At 45.6% G+C, this 25508-nt stretch overlaps 1 protein-coding gene across 6 annotated transcripts in view; it reads left to right on the forward strand.

Moving 5' to 3' along the window:
• PLXNA4 (plexin A4) overlaps positions 1-25508 on the forward strand; it is a 503567-nt gene that overhangs the window by 250766 nt on the left and 227293 nt on the right. For all 6 annotated transcript variants that reach the window (XM_074538671.1, XM_005493209.4, XM_074538674.1 and 3 more), the window contains exon 4: positions 3136-3267. In XM_074538671.1, the coding sequence (XP_074394772.1) occupies positions 3136-3267 (132 nt within the window). The remainder of the gene's footprint in view (positions 1-3135; positions 3268-25508) is intronic.

Below are 25508 nucleotides of genomic sequence, written 5' to 3' on the forward strand. Positions count from 1 at the left end.
GGTTTGTTTAGCACAGGGATCAGCAGAGAGCGAGGATGCTGTGACGGGAATGAGAAGCCACGAGGGACTGAGGGGAGGCAGAGTGGAGACAGCAGAAAAAGCTCTCTGAGAGGGAGAACTTGGAGCTGGAAAGCCTCAGAGGGAAAGAGGAAGGGCTCCTGCTCTGGAGGTATTTGGTGTGCTTGGAGCAGAGCCCCAACAGGGAGCCTCCTGTGCTTCTCAGCCTGCAGCTCCTCCTGCCTCCTTCCTTTCCTCTGCCTGGCCTAAGGGGAATGACTCAGCCCAAGCCTCTTGGCATCTTTGCCCTTGACCTCATGGGTGATTTACATCAGGGTCCATTTTCAAGAAGGAAGGACTCAGAGGAGCTGAATTTACCTATGAGGAACCACAGAAATGAGTGAGCTCCCTGCTCCCAGGCAGCCAGAGCTGCTGGGAGTCAGGGATGTTCAGCCCTGGGCTTCAGACCCTGAATTCTTGTGTTTCAGTGATGTTCAGGCTTCAGACCCTGAAAATTCTTTGTGTTTCTGGGATGTTCAGTGCTAGGCTTTAGGCCATGATCCCATTGGTTGTTCAGGGATGTTCAGTACTGGATGTCAGACTGTGAATTCCTTGTGTTTTAGGGAAGTTCATTCCTGGGCTTCAGGCCCTGAATTCTTTGTGTGTCAGGGATGTTCAGTCCTGGGCTTCAGACCTCAAATTCTTTGTGTTTCAGAGATGTTCAGTGCTGGGCTTTAGGCTCTGAATTCTTTGTGTTTCTGGGATGTTCAGTGCTGGGATTCAGGCCTGAATTCTTTGTGTTTCAGTGATGTTCAGTGCTGGGATTCAGTCCCTGACCCCTTGGTGCATCAGGGGTGCTCAGTGCTGGACTTTATGCCCTGACCTCTGTGTGAGCTGATGTTGGATGTGTGCTGCTCTCATCAGCAGCTCCATCAAGATGACAAATTAACTGCAAATCCTCCCCTGTCATTGGGGCAGCCCAGCAGCCAAGGCCAGCACGTGCTCCCACTTCTGGGGAGTCTGATGGATAACATGCAGGATCTGAGCATCCCTGAGCACCCTCCACACCCTTTGCTGGCAGAGAGAGCCCCTCTAAATCCATTCTGCTTCATTTTCCTTATCTTTCCTGGGGAAATAATATTCCTTTGTTGTCCCACAGCAGGTGAGCACATCAAGGAAGGACAAAGATAACAATCTGTATATCAGTACTGTCCTTTCCTCATACAGACTTCCCAGACCCTTTATCATTCCCTCTGTTCCCTTCTCTTTGACTTTCCAATACAGAAGATGATTCAGGCTCAGTTTCTTGGCTGAGAGGTTGATACAGAAGGAGCAAGCTCAAGGACTGTGCCAGGGAATAGTGGGAACAGGTCTTGACACCATAAGTTCTCCACAGCTTGTTATTTTCCTTTGGATGGGAAGGGTGCTTTTTGCTCAGCTATCCAACTGCAGGCTGGGAATCTTTGGTCAGGAAGGAATGGAGATTATAATGTGGGGCAGGATGAAGATTTCCTACAGCTTTGTTTCTTTTAGGGAAAGGTACTGTGGTGTTTGTGTTGCTGCAGGATGGAATATTTTCAGAAAGTGAAAGGCAACACATGGGAAATAGAGGGAGATAAGGAATGTGGAAACATGAAACATGTTCCATGAAACATGTGGAAACATGAAACTCTGAAACATGGCTGTGGGGTTCGCTGCTTCAGGAGTTCAGGAGAACTCCTGAGAACAGCTATTTTATCATGACTTGTTCTATATTGAAAGGAATTGCAAACCTTCTCCAGCTGCTTTTGAGCCCAAACTCTAGCAATTGTTTTTAAGCAGGCAAAGAAAAGTCTGTAATTTTTTGCATTTTCTTCTGCATCACTGGATCACTGTCAGGGACAGACAGGGACTGTTTGTCTGGTTCCTCCTCATAATCCCAGTTATTGATGTCCCTAAGTGACACCCTGTTATGAGAGGTGTCTGGGATCATAAGGTGCCGCACTGGTGCAGGACTGATTTCAACACCTGATATATGCAATCAGCAAGAGAAATAGTCTGTGTTGCACTGAACACCCTGCAATAATAAATTGCCCCGTGGAACATTAGCAATAAGAGCAATAATATTATCTGAGTGGCATTCCAGTGAGTCACTCCTGCAGATTTGTGTGGTTTTTTTATCTCCTGCTAATCACCACCACAGATCCTTCCCTCACTGCCATCATTTTGAGCGTGGTGGATTTGTCCAGGCGGTGACAGGAGCACAGTGACAGTGCCAGATAAAAGCCAGCAGGATCTGCATCGTTCTTACAGTGCTCTTGTGTTGATGGGACCAGCAGAAGTGATGAAATCTGCTCTGTGCTTTTGGTAGGGAGGCTGGGAAAAGTTCACTTTTTGTTGACAGTGGTTGTTGTCTGAAAGACCTAGAGCACAATACATTTATCTAGTGATTATTTTGTATATTTATAAAATATATATTGTATATTTATTCCTTTATATATATATACACCTATCTATATATACACATATCTAATATATATGTATATAGATAGATATGTGTATATATAAATAAATATACATATAAATAAATATACAATATATATTAGATATATTGTATTATAATATATATTATATATCTATGCATATATACATATATTTATGATAATATATAACATGCATATAATATAATGTCCATATATAATATATAATTACATATAAAAATAAATATATAAAATATACAAAATATAAAAATCCTATAACTATAAATATAAATAACCATATATACCCTATGAATATAAATATAAATTTAGAATAAATATAAATTTTATTTATGTCAATATATATATACATATATATATATAATTTTGTGTATATATTATCAGTAGATTTTTATTACTGTGAGTGCAGTGAGAGAGAAGGCTTCCCAGAGAAGCTGTGGCTGCCCCTGGATCCCTGGCAGTGCCCAAGGCCAGGTTAGACAGGGCTTGGAACTGCCTGTGATGGTGGAAGTGGTCCTTGCCCATGGCAGGAGGTTTGGAATGCGATGATCTTTAAGGTTCATTTCAACAGAAATCATTCTGTGTTCTGTAATTATTTGTTTTCAGTGGGAGGAGGGAAAAGATGCTCATGTTGTGCCTGTGTCTTGCTGTTGCTGCACAGATCCGTGTGGATGGCACCACCAAGAACACGCTGGAGTACGAGATCGTGCAGGTGGTGGACACTGGCCCCATCCTCCGGGACATGGCCTTCTCCATGGACCACGAGCACCTCTACATCATGTCTGAGAAGCAGGTAAGGAACTCCAGCAGCTCATGCTGCTTTATAAACCTTTCAGCTCCATCCTGCTGTGGACATCAGGCTGCTCACGAATTCCACCATTTCCCACAAGGATGTGCTTTGTTGTCGACCTCGGGGTTTTTATGCCATAAACCCATGGCATTTACATACTTTTGTAATATTGTGACACCAGGGGCACAGAGCTCAAGGGACAGGAACCACCCCCAGAGTTGTTTTGTCCTGCTGGCTGCTGGACAAGGAGTTGCTGCTGCATTGTTCTCCATCCCCACCCAAACTGTGGCTGCATCTGCCACAGACACAGGAAGGTGTAGCACTGAATAATTTGGCTCTAACTGGAGTTTTTGGAGAGGCTGGAGCCTCTTTGGGACACCGGGCAGGAGTGCAGGATGCTACCAGCCAGTGTGCAGGCCAAATTTAGTGTGGTGTTCCTGCTGTGTTGTTGGCATTGTGATTGAAAATGCTGGCAACCAGATCCCAGGGAAGGAATCTGGTTATTCAGCATGGAATCCTGGCTGATTTCAGTGGAATTCGTGGCCTTGGGAAGTTTGCTGCTTGGGATGGGGGTGGGAGGAGGAGCTACTTTTACATGAAGAACTCACTGTTTATACTTATTCCTGTGGGTGTGCAGGATTACTTGAGCTATCATACCTGGCTGATTCACAGATGCTCGTGAGGAGCTTTAAATCCACAAAAAGAATGGGGGCAATGAGGGATTGTGGTGGGTAATGGCACTTGCCCTGCAATGGAGGCCTGCAGTTTGAGTGGGACATGTTCACCCGTACATGTTCAATGAGTTATTATACAGGTAGTACTGGTTATATTTTTCATCTACAAGTGTAATTTCTTCCTCCTGCGTTTCTTCCTCCTTCCAACCATTTCCCTCTACTGTGCATATTTATATCTGAAATTTGGTGTGGGGTTGGGAGGGGAGCAGCTCTGTAAATTCCTCCTGATTAAAGAGAGGTACCATAACTCAGGAGAAAGGACAGGATGACAGAGCTGGGATTCCTTCTCATCTGCTTCATGCTGGGAAAGGATGGGATTTCCCTTCCAGTCCTGAAGGGAGAGCAGTTCCAATCACTTGTTGGGATGGGTGAGAAGCTGGAGGCAGGTGATGCTAGCTCCTGCAAGGCTTTGAGCATGACACCATTACTTTCCCTTATCCTTTTGCTGTCTGGGCCCTTTACTTTTCCTTCTGTGCAGAATGGGGCTCCTTGAGGGCCAAAGCCCTGGAGAAGAACAATGAATACACCAATAACCAACTCAGGGTTTTCAGGTATGCTCAGTGTCCTCTTTGTGCAGCCCCACCTGAGGTCACCTCAGATGTCAGAACCCAGGACATTCCTCTGGCTGCCCTGGAGGACTCCAGACCATGGCAAGAGGCTCAGAGACCTTGGCACAGAGTCACAAACACCTGTGCCTTTGATTTTTAGCCCATGGAAACAATTACCAACTTTGTGTGAGGAGTTACAAGCCACAAGAGTTTGAGTAGAATGATAGTGAATTTTTCACAGGGTGAAAAAGTAGAATTTTGGGGATTTAGAATGGGGGTTCAAGAGGCAAGATGGAGGAATCTGGACATGCCTTGTCCTTCTTCTTATCCTCCATCTTCTGCTGTGATGGTGGCACTTCTGGATTGGTTTAGAGTAGAGACAGACTGTCTAACATAGGTGATAGGTGTTGGAAAATTATTGTAAATAAAGTACAGGTAGTTAGTATAAAAATCCAACACCACCCCAAGGGCAGGGACTGCCACAACCCAACCTGCTGGACAGAGCCAAGGAATCTCGATGACTTCTTCAGTCACAGGGCTGAGAAAAAAGACTTTTAATACCTCAGGGTCATTCCAATCACAGAAACCCAAGACTCAGACACCACTGCTGCCTTTGCACAACCCTTCAGATTTACAGACACTCCCAGGGGTTGTCTCAAGCCTCTGGGGGAAAGGGCAGTGGGACAGCAACCTTCATTCCCTTACATCATTAAAAATGAAATCTGGAACAAGAGGAAGAGTTTGTTTTTCCTCCAGAGACTTCCAAAAACAACTTCTTGCTGGTCTATTGCTTACCTGCACTTCCCTGATCATTACAGCAAGAGGAGGTTCATTTTGGGCTTGGCTGTTCCAAAGCACAAGTCAAAGCTGGTGTTTTTAGGGCCCCAAGCCCTGCAGAGAACTCTTGGCACCTCAGTTAAGGTGTTTAGGGCATGGGTTGGACTTGATGATCTTGAAGGTCTCTTTATTCTGTGATTCTGTGAGCTCTGAGCCCCCTGTGATTTATCAATCATCTCCTCCCACCAATCTTTGCCACCCATGGGTGTCTCTGTAAGAGAGGCTGGTGAAAAAGGCAGTGGCTGTTGTTATTTAAAATCTGATGTGAAACAGTCAGTACTACATCAGCCTTTGCCCAAATCTGATTTTATCTGAGGCAGGCAAGTGTGAATGACAGTGCTGCCATCTCAGCAGTGCAGTCACTACCTGTGTGCTCATGACAGAACACACTTTAGTGCTGGAATAAATTAACATTTGGAGAGCCTCAGTGAGTGGGTGCAGGGGTTTGCCTTTGCTGGAGGCAGGATTATGAAGAGGCTGCCCTTGGGGAGCAAATATCCCACCCACTCTACAAGCCATGAACAGATCTTTTATAAAAGGGTGAAATCTGACTTATCAGAGGTTTTCACTGCCCCCAGTGGTACTGGGGGATCTGTGGAGATGAGGGACAGGGGGGTGATGACTTAACCTGACCTTTTTAAAGATAGACAGTCACCAGGGCTTGTGCTATCCCTGGGGAAGGAGGAGGTATCTCCTTGTTTTGTTTTTTTTTTTCCTCAGTTCAGCCCTCTCTGTGCCTCAGAGATAAGAGTGGTTCTGTTATTACCTGTGTAATTATTAAAAGCTGTTTACATAGAATCATAAAATGATTAAAGCTGGAAAAAGCCTCTAAGAAGATCAAGTCCAACCTTTGACCAAATACTCCTGTGCTCACTGAACCATATCATGAAGTGCCACTTCTACTTGTGTTTTGGACACTTCTGGAGATGGTGACTCCACCACTGCCTTGGGCCTCTTCTGTGATGGTGTTCACGGGGGTTTTTGGATGAGGGAAGAGATAAGGATCTGACTCCATGTTTCAGAAGGCTGATTTATTATTTTATGATATATATTATATTAAAACTATACTAAAAGAATAGAAGAAAGGATTTCATCAGAAGGCTATTTATGAATAGAATAAGAAGGAATCATAACAAAAGCTTCTGTCTTGGACTCTCTGTCCAAGCCAGCTGACTGTGATTGGCCATTAATTAGAAACAACCACATGAGACCAATCACAGATGCACCTGTTGCATTCCACAGCAGCAGATAACCATGGTTTACAATTTGTTCCTGAGGCCTCTTAGCTTCTCAGAAGGAAAAATCCTCAGGAAAGGAATTTTCATGAAAGATGTCTGCAACACTCTTCCAATGTCAACCAGTGCCTCTTCCAATGCTTAACCACTCTTTCACTGATGAAAGTTTTTCCTAATATCCAACCTGAGCCTCCCCTGGTACAGCTTGAGGCCATTTGCTCTTCTCCTGGGGGCGGTTACCTGGAGAAGGCACAGACCCCACCTCACCACAACCTCTTTTCAGGGAGTTGTCAGGAGCAATGAGGTCGTCCTGACCCTCCTTTTCTCCAGGCTAAACAGTTCCAGCTCTTTCAGCCACTCCTCACAGGACTCGTGCTCCAGACCTTATGTTTTTTTTTCAGACTTGGTTCCACCTCTCACAAGAATGGAAGCGCCTGTGACAAAGCCAATTTCTTCAGCTTGTCCCAGTCTGAACAGCCCAGTTAAAGGACATCCCTTTGACTTGGGATACCTAAAAAAGAGCTGTCACTTTAAATCTGGATTCAAAGGACATCTTTCTCATGCTGCCAATACAATCCTCTATTTGCGGTCATCTTCTGCATGGGAGAGTTTTCCCCAGTGAACCTGGGAGTCCTTGGTTTGCACATGAGGCTTTTCCTCTGGAGCTGAACTCCCTGGGCTCCAAGGGAGATAGAACCCAGCTCAGCCTTGTGGTCTGTGGCTGAAACAAGCCCTGCCTTGCAGCTCCTCTGGGATCTGAGAGGTGACAAGCAGCATTGCCCACTCAATCAGAAGTGCGATGCTCTGAGGAGCAGAATCAACAGCTTTTCACCATTATCTAGAAATACATATTTTATACAGACAGTGATTGAAGGAGGGAGAGGAGATTTGTCACTGAGACCCAGAGACAGAGCATACAGAGGTCCCATCATTTCCCAGAGGTGTGGACATCTCTGTGCTTTAGGTGTGAATGTGTTTCAAGTCCCTGTTGACAGCACAGGAAAGGGTTGGTGCACACATGGGAACTGCCAGGATGGATCAGGAGATCATCCCTGTAACTTCAGCCTTCATAAACACTCTAATGGAGCTACAGCCACTATCCCAGCTTGCTCCAAGCCCCATCCAGCCCAACCTTGGACCTTGCAGGCATCCAGGGGCAGCCACAGCTTCTCTGGGCAGCCTGTGCCAGTGCTCATCACCCTCACAGTCAAGAATTTCCTCCTAATATCCCATTTAAAGCCACTCCCTTTGTCTGAAGCCATTCTCCCCCTGTCCAGCAAACATCTCCTCTCCACGTTTCTTATGTCAGTGCCCTGGAGGCTGGGGCTGTTCCTTTCTCCTTTTTCTGTTTCTGGAGTGCAGAGGAGTGCTGTGCCTCACATGCTGATCTCAAGGGATGAGGAGCAGATGGGAAATTCTGGGGGAACAGGAGGGTCTCTGCTGCAGCTTCTCTGCATCCTCCCTGCTCCTCATCACACATGCCTGGGCTTCCTTCCCTCACCTCATCAGCTCTGAATTTCTTTCTCTTCCCAGCTGAGAAACTCCCTGGAACTCCTTGCGGGGATGGAGATAATTCTTCCACCCCTTTCTCATTCTCCCTGCCTTTATCTCTGATTCTTTGTAGCCCTTTCCTCTCATTTCCAGGCTTGCACTTGCTTTTCCAGCCCTCCTGTGTGATCGTGTTCACAGGGGTCTCAGGTTGAGGGAAGAGATGAGGATCTGACTCCATGTTTCAAAAGGCTTAATTTATTATTTTATTATATATATTATATTAAAAGTAAATGATATATTAAAACTATGCTAAAAGAATAGAAGAAAGGATTTCACCAGATAGCTAGCTAAGAATAGAATAGGAAAGAATGATAACAGAGGTCTGTGGCTTGGACTCTCTGTCCAAGCCAGCTGACTGTGATTGGCCATTAATTAGAAACAACCACATGAGACCAATCCCAGATGCACCTGTGGCATTCCACAGCAGCAGATAATCATTGTTTGCATTTTGTTCCTGAGGCCTCCCAGCTTCTCAGGAGGAAAAATCCTAATGAAAGGAATTTCCATAAAAGATGTCTGTGACACTCCTGCACTCCTGGCATCCCTGTTTGTCTCCACACTGCTGTCTCCTTTTTCCCTTGCTGCCCAAGTGTTGACACACACAGAGAGCCCAGCTCTGCATGCCAGGAGGTGCAGGATGCTCCCTCACCTGTCCAACCTTTGGAAGGTCACCTCCATCACCCCTAAATAACTCTATTTCTGCAAGTTGGGCTCCTGGATCTCTCCCAACATTTTACAAAGCTCATACAACACATGGAAGCAACTCCAAGACAGGAATCTCAGCCCTTCCTTTTGATACAGAGGGATCAAAGGGAAGAGCTGGAGGAAATAACCTTAAAGGCTCAAAATCCAGAAAGTAAAGGGAAAGAAGTGTCAACTTCATATTATTTAAATCTCATGGTTTTGAGCTTGCTATTACTTTCGGCTTACTGAAGGTTAGAGAAGAGTGTTCTGCAACCAGGTATTGAGCAACCTTGTGTTACTTAGGAGTAACTTTACCCATCCCTGGAAGTGTCCAAGGCCAGGTTGGATGGGGTTGGAGCAACCTGGGATGGTGGAAGGTGTCCCTGCCCATTGCAGAGGTGGAAATGAGTTTTTATTGTCCCTTAAAACCATCCTGTGCTTCAGTATTTGCCTCAAGGAAGGAGATTTTCTGTCCCTCCCTGTGCAGTCAGGTTTGTTCTGTGGGTCAGCTTCACGCTCCAGTGGAAAGCTGTGCTTTTCCCCCTGTAAATTAGCAGAAAGTCACCCACAATCTGTGAATGAATCACATCTGTGCAGTGCTATCATTCCCTAAAACCATTACAGTGTGTCGGAGGTGAGGCTGGTAGGGTCATGCGTAGCAGAAGCAGATGGGTATTTTGGAGGCTCTTTTAAACTTTGCCAGCGAAATATCAAATAAATATGTACTTCAACTAAAGCATGGCAGAAAGCACATTTGGTAAAAATTAAGTAACTGTACTGCAAATCATGTTGACAGGGTCTTTTTGGCCTTTTTGTGCCTGTTTCTCATTAAAATGGGGAAGGCTTATACCTATTTGTCTCCTGAGATTTATTCTTCTCCCCTCAGCCGCTGAGTCACTATCAGCAGCAGAATTATTGTTTGCAAATTAGCTGCCAAAGAGGAGGGGGTGTCTGGCCAGTTTACTTCTGGTTTCATGACCACTGTGATTAAAATCTTGTCTGCTGCTTGTGTAATCGTATCAATTAGTTAAAGCAATCATTAATAACTTTGCTTAATTATGGCTTAATTTCTTCAAATGTGGTCTTTGCACAAGATATCAAGCAGCATTAACTCCTGGGGTTGGAGTGGCTGTTTCTAGGGGATTGTCAGTTTAAGGCTGTCCCCAAAAACACTGGCTCAAGATCACAAGTTTTAAAAATAACTCAAGAGATTTTATTTGTTTGGGTTATTTTATTTTAACTTGAATTTGTTTGGTTGTGAACCATCAGGTTATGTGCAGACCATGTTTTTCATCATTGAACCAGATCCACAAATTGCAGAAAGATCTTGTTTGAAAACAGAAAGCTGAGATTACCTCATCGGTGTGACTTTTTAACCTGGGGATTTAAAAGCAGCAGAGACACCCAGAAACTGTAAATTTTGGTGCTGTTGTTGCAGATTTCTGTTATTCTGCTGTTTTGGGATGTTGATTTAGAAGGGGCTGTGTAAGATGACCACTGTGCACATCCACTCTTTGGAGGTGCTCAGGTCTTCTGCAGGCCTTTACTACTCAACTTCTGGAAGGTCATTGGCAGCATCATCTCTTCCCTGGATTAATTATCAGGCAGTTAGGAAGAAATTCTTCCCTGTGAGGGTGGCAGGCCCTGGCCCAGGGTGCCCAGAGAAGCTGTGGCTGTCCTGTATCCCTGGAAGTGTTGGATGGAGCTTGGAGCACCCTGGGATGGTGGATGGTTTCCCTGGTGGAACTGGATGATCTTAAAGGTCCCTTCCAACCCAAACCATTCCATGATCGCATAACTGGCTGTTCCTAAACCAGTCTGGCTTCCTACATAAGATCGGGGCCACCAGAGCTTCTAAGGCACCCAGAACTTGGTCGAATTCACTGTCAGTGCAAAAATGTGACACATTCCTCTCCCTCTAAATCCTCCAAAGCAGAGGACTCCAAACCACCCATTTCCTTGCCAGCTGTCCCACTCTTGGGCAGCCCTGCACAAAATTGATAGGCAAGAGCAGTTCCTAGAGTTCACTCAATGCCTCATAAGCAATGAGTGTAATCCCAGTTGGCAGCAAAGGCAACTTTTGTTCTCTTTGATTGTTCTTTGCTGCCCCTGGAACACTCCTGGGATTGTTGAAGGTGTCCCGGGTGGAACTGAATGAGCTTTAAGGTCCCTTTCAACTCAAACCATTCCATGATTCCATAACTGGCTGTTTCTAAACCATACTGACATCCTACATAAAATCAAGTCCACCAGAGCTTCTAAGACACTCAAAACTTGGTTGAATTCACCATTCCATGATGCCATAACTGGCTGTTCCTAAACCAAACTGATATCCTACATAAGATCAGGGCCACCAGAGCTTCTAAGGCACCCAAAAATGTGTCATGTTCCTCTCCCTCTAAATCCTCTGAAGCGGAGGACTCCAAACCACCCATTTCCTTGCCAGCTGTCCCATTCTTGGGCAGCCCTGCACAAAATTGATAGGCAAGAGCAGTTGCTAGAGTTCCCTCAACCCCTCTCAAGCAATGAGTGTAATCCCAGTTGGCAGCAAAGGCAACTTTTGTTCTCTTTGATTGTTCTTTGCTGCCCCTGGAACACTCCTCATTACCCTCAGCAATATCAGAGGCTGAACTCCGCTCTCCCTCGCATTTGCTTTCACCTAATTAAGGGCTTGTTAAATAAGGTCAGATGCCCTCTGAGAAATGGCTGAATAGATGGAAAATCCCGCATGGATGCTCAGCTATGGATGGAAAAGACACTGTGTGAGTGCCTGTGTTTCTCAGCCAAGAAGGATAAAAGTGATTTGGCCCACTGGCAAAAACAGCAGTGCATTGTGCTGCTGACTCTTTTGAAATTATTCTTTATCAGCAAAAGGCAAATTATTGCAAAAAGTCATAATTTAGCTTGATTTTAACTCATTTGCTGCTTTCATGTGGGTGTTTTGGAGTAAGCTGGGATAATTCAGGGAGTAGGGAGTCCCTTAACCTCCTGCTGGGTTGGTTGTGTGTTCCAGAAGGGATGTGAATAACTGAGAAAGCTGAGCAGGAGAGGAACAGATTTGAGGTCTTGGAGGTGTCCCAAATGCATCATTCATGGCAAGGGAAGAAATTTCACTTGGGGCTGTCTCCATCCCATGAGACACACAGGGAGCTGGAATTCCAGCTCTCACTTTTCCACAACCTTGGGTTTTCCACACTTGAACTAAGCTCTTTTTTTGCTTTGGAAAGGCTTTCATGAGCCAGTTGATGCTGTCTTCAAGTGTCTCACTTTGCCCTAAAACCAGGACTCTGCAAAGTGCACTGGGAATGAGGAAAGGCTGGGAGAAAGTCCAGGATTTGGGAGACCTTGAATCCTTCCTTGCCTTGCTCACAGACTCCTGGCACTCTCAGACACACAATATGATTTTTGGGGTCGGACTTGGCGATCCTTCTGACCCAGGATATTTAGGAATTTATGATTCACTGACAGTTGAGGGCAACAAGGCTGAGAGGGGCTGGGACACAAACGCTGAGGGAGCCCTGAGGGAGCTGGGGGTGCTCAGCCTGCAGGAAAGGAGACTCAGGGTGCCCCCAGCACTCCCACAGCCCCTGAAAGGTGCCTGTGCCCAGCTGCCCTTGGGCTCTGGCTCCAGCAGCACTGGCACAGCCAGAGCACACAGCCTGAGCTGTGCCAAGGGAAATCCAGCTTGGAGAGCAGCAAAAAGCTTTTCCAGCAAGGGGGAGAAAGTTCTGCAATGGCTGCCCGAGGAGGGGGTGCAGTCGCCATCCCTGGGTGTGTTTGACCAGCCTGGAGGTGGCACTGGGTGCCAGGGGCTGGGCTGGGCTCTGTGGCCTTGAAGGGCTCTCCAACCCAGGGATTCTGGGAATTCTGTGATTCTGTGCCATCAGTGGTGGGCAAACCTCTGGAACTCCCTGTGCCCTGAAGGTACAGAAGATATTTCCAAGATCAGGACCTCTTTTGGAACTCACTGTAGCATCTGCCACTGACCATTGAAAACTCAGCTGTCCTCCTGACCTGTGCCCATGCCCTGATGAGAGGTGGAAAGCTCTGATGGTTCCCAAAGGTCACAAGGACTTTTGCTTTGCCACCATCAGATGTCCAGTCTGAGCTTTGCTGTGCATCAGAGGGAGAAATGCTCCTTCAGAAAACAATTTGTAGCCACCCTGTCCTCTAAGTGTCATGAGCTAAATCTTCCTTGGTCCCATCTAGAGGAACCTTGAGGAGCCAAATCTGTGTGGAGAGGACCAGCAGGGAGCAGTTTGACAGTTGCTCACTGGAGGGAAGGGAACCTGCACAAAATGCAGGTGGGGATCCCTTTGCTTCGTGCTTGGCCTTGCTGATCCATGCCAGAACCATCCCAGAGAAATCACCTCCCTACAAGCACATTGCATTAATCACTGGGCCCAGCTGTGGGGGAGGATCTGCAGCTGCTGCAGGACTTTAGATTCGTGGATCTTGGTCGTGGGCAGAGTCTAAACCCTCCCTGCTGGCAGGACATGAATTCCTCTAACTCTGGGTTGTCGCAGACATCTTTTATGAAAAATCTTTTCTTTAAGATTTTTCCTCCTGAGAAGCTGGGAGGCCTCAGGAACAAAAAGTAAACATCGATTATCAGCTGCCGTGGAATGCAACAGGTGGATCTGTGATTGGCCCATCTTGGATGTTTGTAATTAATTGCCAATCACAGCCAGCTGGCTTGGACTCTCTGTCCGAGCCACAAACCTTTGTTATCATTCTTTCCTATTCTATTCTTAGCTAGCTATCTGATGAAATTCTTTCTTCTATTCTTTTAGTATAGTTTTAATGTAATATATATCATAAAATAATAACTCAGCCTTCTGAAGCATGGAGTCAGATCCTCATCTCTTCCCTCATCCTCACACCCCTGTGAACACTGTCACACTGGGTCAGGGCACTGCTGGTGAAATTTTGCATCTGATGAGCAGAGGGGCCAAGTGACACATCCTTGGTTGTGCCTGTGGCAGAGCAGAGCAGCAGGGCTGAGTCTCTGGGTCCCCCTGGGCCAGGATTTGGGTGCATTTAGCCCACATTAACACAATTTATTGCCTGTCACACTAAAAGACCTGTGTTCAGACACAGTGGTGGCATATTTGTGCCTGAACTCTCCAGTTGTACCCTGCTCTGCGTGTTCAATATTTGAGGGTAGAACCACAGCTTTCCCAGTGCCATCTGCGGATCTGCATTTGGCTCGAGCTGCAGCCTGAACTAATGTCAGCATCCATCTCTCAGCCTGCCAAAAAAGCCATGTCTCCATGCCAGGATAGCTCCTCCACAGGCTGCTCAAAGAAGCAGCACAGGAGCTGGAGGATTCCCAGAGGGTTCTGAGGGTGCTGTGGTATTTAGAGATTGGTTTAATTTATCGTTGGGATTCCTTGCCTTAAGGTGGGGGGAAACACCTGCAGGGCTTTGCCTGCTGTCAGGACCTGAGGAATGGGTCTCCTTCCTCCTGCACCTTGTTTTTAGGTTTTAATTATTCCCTCTAGTTCATGGGGTCTGCTGACAGCTTTGCACAGGAGACAGAAAACAAGGAAGGGTGGAGGAAGGAGTGAGCAATGCCCAGAAATGCAAGAAAACACTTTCAGAGTCACTCCCTGGGTGAGGAGAGCAGGGACTATTGATCCTGGGGTGGGAAGCCATGGAGATGTGTCCCCTGGGGCACAGTGCTGCCCAGCACATGGCCTGGGGGTCACCTGGCACTATTGATTGTGCTGCTGCTCCTCTGTGCAGTCACACACAGGCTGCTCACTACAGCTGTTCTGGGAGAAAGAAGGTGGATGTGTGGAGTTTAATGCAGCCCTCTCATGTTTTAAACAAAAAAAACCCCCACCCCATTCTCTTCTTCCTGAGTCCTGACAGCCTGGTAGGTTGTGTTTTCAGCTAGGAATAGGTCAGAGTATTAAGGGCAGCTCAAGGAATTGAGCTGGAAATCTGAAAATCTCCCTCCATCCCTTCCCCCAGCCCCTGACCCTGTAACAGACCCAGGAGAAGGGGAGAAGAAAGAGGAAACCTAAGAAGTTGGTGATTACATGTGAAGCCTGGCAGATGTGTAATCCTGGGCTCCATTAAACATCTGTCTGCTCCAATCTCCCTGACAGCCAGGTCCCCTCCTCTGCTGCCCTTGCAGGTCACCCAGGGGCAGGGGTTGTTAATCACCATCCTCTGCTCTGGGGTTCCACAGCCCAGCCAGAGCTCCCAGGGAGGGGGATTTGGGCAGGACAATGCCCAAATTGGCAGGATAATGCCCCAAAAGGCTCAGAGATAGAGGCACATCCACAGATCTTGGGGTGGAGCTTTTCCATCTAACACATCCTTGAGTGCTTTCCCAGATCCCGTGATGCCTCAGGTTTTGGTTTTATATTTTTCACATTCTGTGTACTTTATTGTGTGGGTCTGGGCTTCATATTATGGGATGGTGAGCTCTGTGCACAGAGCAGGGAGACAAAACAATTCCTGCTCCAGCTGGGCACCAAGGACAAATGCCCCAAATCTCAGCCCAGGAGCACAAACCCCATGGGCTGCAGAGAGAAAAACAAGCAGGGTGGGACTGCCTGGGCTGAAGCTGGAATGGGACAATGAACTGCAAGGGGCAAATGGAGCAGAACTGATCCCAGGGAGAGACCCTGGGAGCGCTCGTGCATTTTGGGGCCATTTTGGTTCATCTTGGGTGCAGTCCTGGCTGGGCTCTGGTGCTGCCCAATGTGCATCCATGGAGGAGATCCTTTCAATAAATCCCTGCTTTATTCTAGAACTCTGCCCAGCCTCTGCTCTCGTTCAGCCTTTAGAAGGCATAAGGTGCCCAGTGCCTGTCTGGGACCATTCTCTTAATTATTGTATTTTAAACATTTTTTCAAAGTTCTTTCCATTTCAGGCTCATGTGTCTTATTACTTTCATTGAGGCAAGTATTTGCTCTCTTGGGGCATTTCCTTGCACCATAAGTGCACAGAGTTATCATTTTCTAATGCATTTTCTATTTTTCATGTGATATCCCTGAACTCCTAAGCACACTCCATGTTAGAGGATTAATAGGAATTTCACTGTTAGACTCAGGGAGAATTTTTTTCAGTGCTCCAGAGTTTGCTGTGTCTTCTGCACTCATGACTTTGAGTCTTTCTTGCTGTAAGGCCCCTGCTAAATATCTTTCATCACTTTATATTACTTGATACAGTCATTATCATCATATGTAGTAGGAACTGGAAAATGAAATCCATTCCAGAACCTGCCCTTGAAAGGCAAACTGGCTTTTATGTTCTTTTCTATTAAAAAAACCTTTTAAAGTCATACTGTAATGTTATTTTTTCCCTATTTTTTCAGGGTTTGGATTTTTTTTCCTGTGTCTTGTGATTTTCCATTTTGTGATTGGAGACAAGAGTACTCAGCTACCCTGAAAATTATTTTCTTGTTTTATTAACTGGGTGAAGAAATAATGGGAATACTTGAGACCTAAATTAGTCTGTCTTGCTTTGTTGTTTGGTTTTGGATTTTTTTGTTTGTTTTTTGTTTTTTTCTTTGGGAAGATATTCAGAACCAGCAATCTGAGCACTTGGTCAATACTCTGCTGTATTTTAGTTTGTAGTGTAAACTTGGCTTTCATTTGTGGTTAGGAAGATTTGAGGGGACAGCAAAATCAAATAAAAAGTTGTGTGGATGAATCAGTGGCTGTTTGCACACAGAAAAGGGAATTCCTCTGCCAAATGTCCCTCATGTCATTGCCGGGAAAAAGGCTGTGATAAGATTTTTTGAAATAATGGGATTTTTTGAAATAATGGTCCTTAAACTTTTAGTTTTACTGTCTCATCCCAACTGCAGCATTTCTCACATCATTCCTAGGAATCCTTTCCTTCAGTTCACCTCCTGAATTCACTTCTTTTCCTACATAAACACCTGCTCTTGTATCCCTCCTCTGAGAGCCTGGGTCCACGGATGCCTTCGTGAAGGATTTATAACTTGCAAAGCCCTTTGGATTTCTGGAGGATGAAAGACAGTGTTTGTACAAGATCCCTGCCCTCGTGACATAATTTGGGAAGCTTTCCCTGGAAGGAACCTTCCAAGCACTTGTGAGTTCACGTGTCAGTAGTTTCTGCCCCTAGGAGGAAAGGTAACCCAAGCATCACACCAGGAATGTGTTTTGATGGAGCATGGACCCCAGGGTGATTCACATAATTAATGCTGGATTCATGGAGCACTGGAAAGAGGGAGATGTTTGCACTGACCTGGGCTCCATCAGGACAAAGCTTCCTTTATTCCCACAAGTTATATCTTTGTTTTATTCCACTTTTTGGTTAAATGCAATAAAACAGTGAACAGTTTTAGTACCTTGTGTCTCTATACCTCAGCTTTCTTCTCTCCCCCAAAAAAGGATAACCCCATTCAAATTAATAGGGAATAAACCCAAGCCATCCCTGGACTCTGGGATGTTTCCTCTTTCTTCCTCTTCCCAAAACGGATAACTCCATTCAAATTAATAGGGAATAAACCCAAGCTATCCCTGAGCTCTGTGAGGTTTCCTCCTCCTCTCCAAGAGCATTATCTCCTGCTGAAACTTAATTCACATAATTAATGCTGGATTCATGGAGCACTGGAAAGAGGGAGATGTTTGCACTGACCTGGGCTCCATCAGGACAAAGATTCCTTTATTCCCACAAGTTATATCCTTGTTTTATTCCACTTTTTGGTTAAATGCAATAAAACAGTGAACAGTTTTACTACCTTGTTCCTCTATATCTCAGCTTCCTTCCTTTCCCCAAATTCAAATTAATAGGGAGTAAACCCAAGCCATCCCTGGACCCTGGCAGGTTTCCTCCTCCTCTCCAAGAGCATTATCTCCTGCTGAAACTTTCACCTCAGGCCATGAACTGGCAGCTTGGCCATTAGGACCCCCTTGGCAGTGACTGATGGTGGGGATCTCTTTTGCTGTGGAAAATGTGGAACTGATTGTGTGGGTGACCCCGTTTGACCTGGGCAATTCTGCATTTAACCTGGCTTTAGACATAATAAACTGGAGTAATTAGCAAGGAAATTCAGTGGTGACACTTGTAATTGATTGGAAATGCCAGTCCCCGGTGAGAGCAGAGCTGTGGTGAGAGCTGTACTGGGAAGGGGTGGTGGGGATGCTGTCAGGAGGCAGGAAAATGCAGGCAAGGAATGTGGAGCCTGCTGGAGGTTTGCTTTTCTTTGCAGCTGAGAATGCTGCAGGTTTGCTTTTCTTTCCAGCTAATGGCCTTGGTGAATGCACTATCCATCACTAATTACTGATCCCTCCACTCAGCACTTTCCCAAGGTTGAGCTCACACCTCTGGGAAAATCCACCTCAGTCTCTGCAGAGCCCATCTCAACTGTGGGCTTGCAAAGAGAAAAAACACCTTTTGTGCTGCTCATCTGAAAATCCAGCAGTTTGTGGCCCACCAAGGAGGCAAGGATGGGGCTTTTTTGGGAAAACATTTTTTCCATATCATAGATTGATGGTCTCTTATCTCTTCTGTCAATGTGGATCTGTTATCCCTTCCCGGGCATTGTGCTTCCAGATTGATGACAGCTGAAAAATAAAATATTTAAATTAATTTCTCTTTTAGAAATGTGTTTAAAAGTGGGAATTTTGCTGTCCTGGCTCATGGCAAGGCCTCAGGACTGTGTTGGAGAAAGGTACCTGTGGCATGGGAGCAGGAATGGCCTGGGAGTGACTCCCAGACAGTCTTGGACGTGGTTCAGGGATGACCACAGCAAGTGACAGTTCCTGAGAGGCATTTTGGCTGCAGCTGCTCTATTTGCAGGCTAAGGGAGCCAAACGAGGTGTAATTCTGATGTTCTGCATTCACTGGCCTCAGGAGCAGAGTGAGGCGGGCACATGAAACTTCCCAGTGCAGACAAAACTGTCCAGAATGGTATTTGCTGGGAAAGGCCCTGATGGAGGCAGGAATGATGAATCTGACTCCATGTTCTCAGAAGGCTAATTTATTATTTTATGATACTGTGTTATATCAAAGAATGCTAAACTATACTAAAGAATACAGAAAAGATATTTAATGCTAAAAAGATAATACTGAAAAATTGTGACTCTTTCCACAGTCCTAACACAGCTTGGCCATGATTGGCCAAAGAGTGAAAACAACTCACACCAGAATCCAATGAAACAATCTCCTGTGGATAAACAATCTCCAAACACATTCCACATGAGCAAAACACAGGAGAAGCAAATGAGATAAGAATTGTTTTCTTTCACTCTGAGGCTTCTCAGCTTCCCAGGAGGAAAATCCTATGTGAAGGGATTTTTCCAGAGAATGTGAATGCCACAGTACAGGGCTGTGTGATTTGTGTAGGAGGTACAGGGTCTCTGCTATTCTAGTGCTTAAGGAGAGCTTATAAAAAAAGAGGAAGAATTATTATTTACATGGACAGGAAGTGATAGGACAAGGGGACGATGGTTTTAAATTAAAAAAAAGAAGGATTTTATTTAGATAATGGGAAGGAATTCTTGCCTGTGAGGGTGGGCAGGCCCTGGCACAGGGTGCCCCGAGCAGCTGTGGCTGCCCCTGGATCCCTGGAAGTGTCCAAGGCCAGGTTGGATGGGGCTTGGAGCAGCCTGGGATAGTGGAAGTTGTCCCTGCTCATGGCAGGAATTGGAATTAAATGATCTTCAAGATCCTTTCCAACCCATTCCATGATTCTGTGATACTTCACAGGACAGGAGCCATTGCAAGGTGTCAAGCATTTAGTGGTTTTTTTCCCTTGTGGTGCTAATTAAACATTTAAAATCTTGATGAAGAGCTTCCTATAAACCGGAGTAAAAGAGAAAAGTGGGTCCCTGTTTGGGGAAAGCTGAAGCAGCCTTGGGAGGGAGATATATCAACCAAATCTTATAGAAAAAGGTGAGAAAATAAAATGTGGGGGTCATTGGCCTCTTTTATCTCATAACAGGGACACAGCCCCAGAGGTTACAGCTGTTACACCATGAGAAATCTCCATTTGCTGAGGTTTTTTTCTTCAAGGACTGGTTTTGTTGAGGTGCACCCTCCTCCCACCAACAGGAACCTCTGGAAACCAATCCTGGGCTTGGGGAACACTTTCCTGTGCTGGATCAATAAATAAAAAGGGAAAAGGCAATACAGTGACACCACCATATGCACTGAAGCATCCCGTGGAGATTGTGGAGTCTCCAAACAAACATTAGATGTGTAAACAGTGGAACAGCATTCCTTCACTGCAGACCCACTTATTGCCTTCCTGATGATTTATTTTCATTAATTTTCATAGCTAAACAGACAAAAGTGCTTGTGGCAAACATCCCTGCTCCCACACAACTCAACATCCCCCCTTCCTCTTTTCCAGTTTTTCTTTTTCAGCTGACAGCCAATCCAGCTGCTGCTTCTTTGCGGCACAAAGTTTGCACAGCCCAAAATTTGCAGGGACTCCTTTCCCCAGTCTTCAGTGCTCTGACACTTTTGGGATGTTATTCTCTCTCCTTAGAGGAATGATAATGGTGAAGATGCAAAAAAAACCCCTTTAAATACTGAAGTATTTGTGTCTGATGGGTATTTTTGTGTTTGTAGCCTTTTGTTTGCTTCCTCCTGCGCAGTTTGGAAGCAAGGAGGATTCACACCTGACAACTGCACTTTGGAATAATTTTTTTCTTAAATCGGACTATTTGTAGGTTTAGGCATTGGCAATTTTACCCCAATCCTGGAAAAAGAGAAAAAAGCAATTTTACTGGGTGCTGGGATGTGGCACTGGGTGCCAGGGGCTGGGCTGGACTCCATGGCCTTGAAGGTCTCTCCCAGCCTGGTCATTCTATGAATTCTGTGAAATTCTGTGATTCTTTGATCCTAGCAATTCTGTGCAATGTTTTCCCTGGCACCATGACAGGTCCCACAGGCAGTCACAGGCCCAGAGAGCTCAGCTGGTGTTGCCAAACCACAAAGCTTCCAGAGGATGGAGAATTTTGTCCACAGCAAATGTGGAGAAAACCAGGTTTCTAAACAAATCTGGAGTCTCCTCCACCTGTATTTGCAAGTCTGTTTCCTGTTTGATGGGGAAGATTCAGATTTAGCACACAGCACCCTGTGGATGTACCTCAGACTGGGTGCCAGTGGCTGCCTGAGCTGAGACTGGGCTGGACTTGATGGTCTTGAAGGTCTCTCCCAACCTGGCCATTCTGTGAATTCTGTGAAAGTCCTGTCACAGAGGCATTACCTGGCACTTTTAGACATTTCTATATCCAAACCCAGCGAGATCACCTTATCTGCCAGGGAAGCATGGCTGGGCTGGAAGGCAGCCTGGGCCTGGCAGAGCACGGCACCATTCCAGTAATGCATCCACAGATGGGAGGCTGCCCAGGGGCTCTGGGGATAATGGAGTGCCTGGGCTAATAAAATTAACCTGGCATTCACAGCCTGAGTGGGGAGGAGGGGAACTGTCCCTTTCAGTCTTCCCAATCATCCCCTGACATCTCATTCCAGCCCAGGAAGGGAAGGAGGCAAAGGGGAGCCTTGCAGCAGAGTGAAAATGTGCTGCTGTGTTGGAGTCTTATTTTATAATTAAATAACTAAATGTGGCCTGCAATTGGGACTTTTAAATCTAATTACACAAAACCACCCAAACCCATGAAGAAGAAGGTAAAGAAGAAGGACCAGCCCAAAACACAAAACCTCCATCTTGCTCTATATCTATTCCTGCATTCTAAACCCTCAAACTCTGGGTTTCCCACCCTGTGATATCACACACTTCTCTTCAAACTGCACACCCACAATCCCAGTTCCATCATTCCATTCTGGAAGCTTCTCCAGGCCTCAGGTCAGCACAGGGTTCTCTTGGGGGTCACAGAAATCTCAAATTCTCAGCTCCCAGGATTCCAACACTGCTGCAGTGAAAAACCAAAGGGGGCTGGGCTGTGGTGGCTCCAGCTGGGTGACAATGCCAGCACAGGCTTGGGGAGCCCTGAGCCACCATCACTTGGCAATACATTTGTCACTCCAGCTCCCGACAGCAAATGAGGCTGATTTAATTAACCCAGGGAGCCCTGCTGGCCTTGTCTGTGAGAGCTCAGGACATCAGGACGTGGATGAGGGGAGGCAGGGAGAGGAGGGAGAGGGGAAGAGGGCAAAGACACGAGGCTGGTGGAGCATCAGGAGCCATCTCAAAGCACTTTGCTTCTCGCCACTGAAAGCCCTTCACAATTAGTCTTGATGTGATTTACATTTACTTTAAGGCATCTGCATAATGGGATGTAATGCGCAGGAAATGCAGTCATGAGCTCCTGAAAGCTTTTTGGGGACTCACAATTCCTGCAGAGCACGAAATCTCCCTTTTCCCTGCAGCTAGAATTAAGTCTGGCCTTTACAGAGAGTGTGCTCATGGGCTAAAATGCCCAAAATTTACCTTTCAGTGTGTCTGAACAATCAGTTCTATTCATGAAGCATCCAGACTTGCCCTTCCTTTTCCACTTTTCCTATGGATTTATTGGGACCTTGAACTTCTTACTTAAGCACCAAGCAGGAGGATTTTCATTCTAGATTTTAGAATTCTAGACCTAAATTCATCTAGATTCATTTTCAATCTCTAGATTTCCATTTTCATCCAGGTGAATGTTGCTTTGGGGCAGACCTGGCTGGGGGGAACTGAACCACCTCTGCCCACACCTGGCAGAGCTTTGGTGGGCAGGTTTGCTGTGAGAGACAATCCCTCCTGCCTGCAGAAAGTCACCTTGGCCAAGGAGCTCTGAAATTTTAATGCTCCCCACCAAATATTGACTCTCTGAGGGCGTCTGAGTAAGCCCTTAGTGGAGAAGTCGATATTTGTCTGATGTTTCAATGGATAATGTTGCTTTTCTCTGAATTTCCCCTGGACTCTCCCAAACTCGCTGCACAGTGGCAGAAGCAAGATAAAAACGTGGGAGGAGGAGGAGGGAGTGATCTTCTTGGAGGGTTATTTAGTGCTGTCCACTTCTCCCTGCCTTAATGAGGCTCTTAGATGGGTTCCTCTCTCTAAACTTGGCCTCTGAGCCTGGTGTAATCACTTCCAGCACACAGCAATCCTTCCCCATTTGGCTCTCTAAAGAATTTGGACAGCAAAAATTTACCATGGACATTGCAAGATGTGCAAACACATCAGCAATTTTCCATGACAAACATTCCTCTTTTCACTGGAGATCAGTGCAGGATAATTTTGTCACTCCATCCTGAGTGGGTCTCACCTGTCCTGCTGGGAAAAGAAGCTCCAGGTGAGATTTTAGGCAGGGTTGTAGCCATATATTGGTAATAGAAAGCAAGTGTGTCACTGTTTCCTTGCTTTACCACACATCAATCCTTGCCCATTTGGCTCTCCCTTGCTCTCTGAGGAATTAGGATAGACAAAATTTACCATGGACACTGCAAAAATGTTGCAATAAATGCAAGCACATCAGCAATTTTCCATTAACAAATATTCCTCTTCCCACTGGAGATCAGTGCAGGACAATCTTGTCACTCCATCCCCAGTGGGTCTCACCTGTCCTGCTGGCAAAAGAAGCTCCAGGTGAGATTTTAGCAGGGTTTTAGCCTTATATTGGTAGTAGATGACAAATGTGTCTCTGTTTCCCTGCTTTACTGCAGCTCCTCAGTTGAACTCTGCAGCAAAGGCTCCATCCTGCCCTTGGACATGGCCATTCTGCCTCCTTGGGCAATTTAACATCAGTCCCCTACAAGTCTGAGCTGCAGAAGGATCCCAGTGGGGTACAAGTAAATACATTGCCTTGCAGGTAGCAAAATCACTGCTGCAGGTTAAATTTCTGCCAATTTACCAACCATTAGGGACTCAGTTTAAGTTGGCTGTGCCTCCTAAGAAAGAATAATCCTGTAAACAGTGTAGCTCTAATATACTGAACAATTAAAGAATTTGTTTCTGATTGAAGTTGAAATTCATTATATTTCCATTTGCAAGGCGAGCTGGGCAGGTTTCAAAATAAGTGAGAAAAGGAGCTAATTTATATTTCTGTTCGTGCTTGTAGCAGCTAGTAAATAAATCCAGGTGCTCAAGGGGAGCTGGGAGACTTTAATTTCAATGGCAGCTTGGGTGTTTGGTAACTGTGGGAGTCTGGAGCTAAAATAAATGCAGAGGAACAGTTTTGAGCAGCAAAGAGCACGGGATTTGTGGGTGCATCTTCTTTGTTGTTTTGAATTTGTTCACAGAATCCCAGAATGCTTTCTGGTAGAGGAGACTTAGAGATTATCTCATTCCAAGCCTATCTCCCACTATCCCAGGGTGCTCGAAGCCCTGTCCAGCCTGGCCTTGGACATTTCCAGGGATGTGGCAGCCCCAGTTTGACTCCCCAATAGAGATTTTATGCCATCCAACTGCTGCTTGATGGCTTCACAGCTCTGTGGCACATCTGAAAGACATCCCTGTCTGGGATTGACGTTTTTGGGGTGGTCACCTCAGCAGGGCAGGCTGGGCTGGCAGGAGGTCTGATCAATATTTATGTGGCCAAGAAAGGGAGTGAGTGATGCTGGTGTGAGCAGTGTCATATTTAAAAGGTGTCTCCACTTAACTGGAGGTCACAGTGTACACTCTCCTTGAGTGGTGGCATCATTTCATAAAAAAGCTTTTTCATTAATTAAAATCCCTTAACCTTGCATCGTGCTCAGGGTTTGCTATAGAAGCTTATTTTTTTTCTGATCAATATATATTACCATATTTCCTAGAAAGAGGCTTTCACCCCCTCAATTAGCTGAGGAAAAAATAATTGTGTGCATTTGAAAGCATTTTTGTGCCTCTAGTATCCATTAAGTAGATCAGAGCTGCAGTTTGCTTGTTCTTATGGACTTTTGTCCATATCAGTTACCCAAAGGAGCAGAAAGCATTGTTTGCTCTCATTGAGATGACATTTCAATAAATGCCAGGGGAAAATGATGATTCTGTTCTGCCTATTTTTATTTTATTTATTTAATTTTTATTTTTATTTTTATTTTTATTTTTATTTTTATTTTTATTTTTATTTTTATTTTTATTTTTATTTTTATTTTTATTTTTACTTGAGAGTGACAGTATGAGCTCATGAAAACACCCCAGCCCATAAATTAGGAGTTTTGGGGTTGTGATTTCTGTGTGGTCTCCATGTGATCCCCAAGGCCACAAAAAGCTCTTTGCAGCAAGGTCTGGCATTTATTCTTACATAACACCCAGAGCCACTGATTTTGGTGAGTTTTCTAGGCAGGAACATGCTTATTAATTTACTCTCAGAATTAATGGAATTGAGCAGGAGAGGAGAACTTGTTTCATCTCCCAAACCTTCCCTTGCTTCCAGCTCCCAGCACTCTGGGAAGCCTTTGGGCAACTCTGCACTCTCAACCCATGGGCAGAGCCCTGCAGGTGCACTCACCCCCCCAGCAAAACGTCCTGCTGGGCTGGAATTAATATTCTTATTTCAATCCCTTTGTACAGGAAAAGCTAAAAATTAATTGCCTGTGCACAGGAGAGGTGAACAAGCAGATGCCCAGGAAAGCACAACAGAATTATTGAGTGATTCTGCTTTAATTAAGTGCATCAGAGAGCTGGGAATGGTGGGGCCCCGTGCTTGGTGCCAGGAACATCATTGAGAGGAGGATGTGAAGGGATGGCTGCTGCCAAGGGATGATGGAAGGTACTCAAGGAATATAGAAAGCTATTT

The sequence above is a fragment of the Zonotrichia albicollis genome, chromosome 4 (assembly GCF_047830755.1).
Source record: "Zonotrichia albicollis isolate bZonAlb1 chromosome 4, bZonAlb1.hap1, whole genome shotgun sequence".
Classification (NCBI taxonomy): Eukaryota; Metazoa; Chordata; class Aves; order Passeriformes; family Passerellidae; genus Zonotrichia; species Zonotrichia albicollis.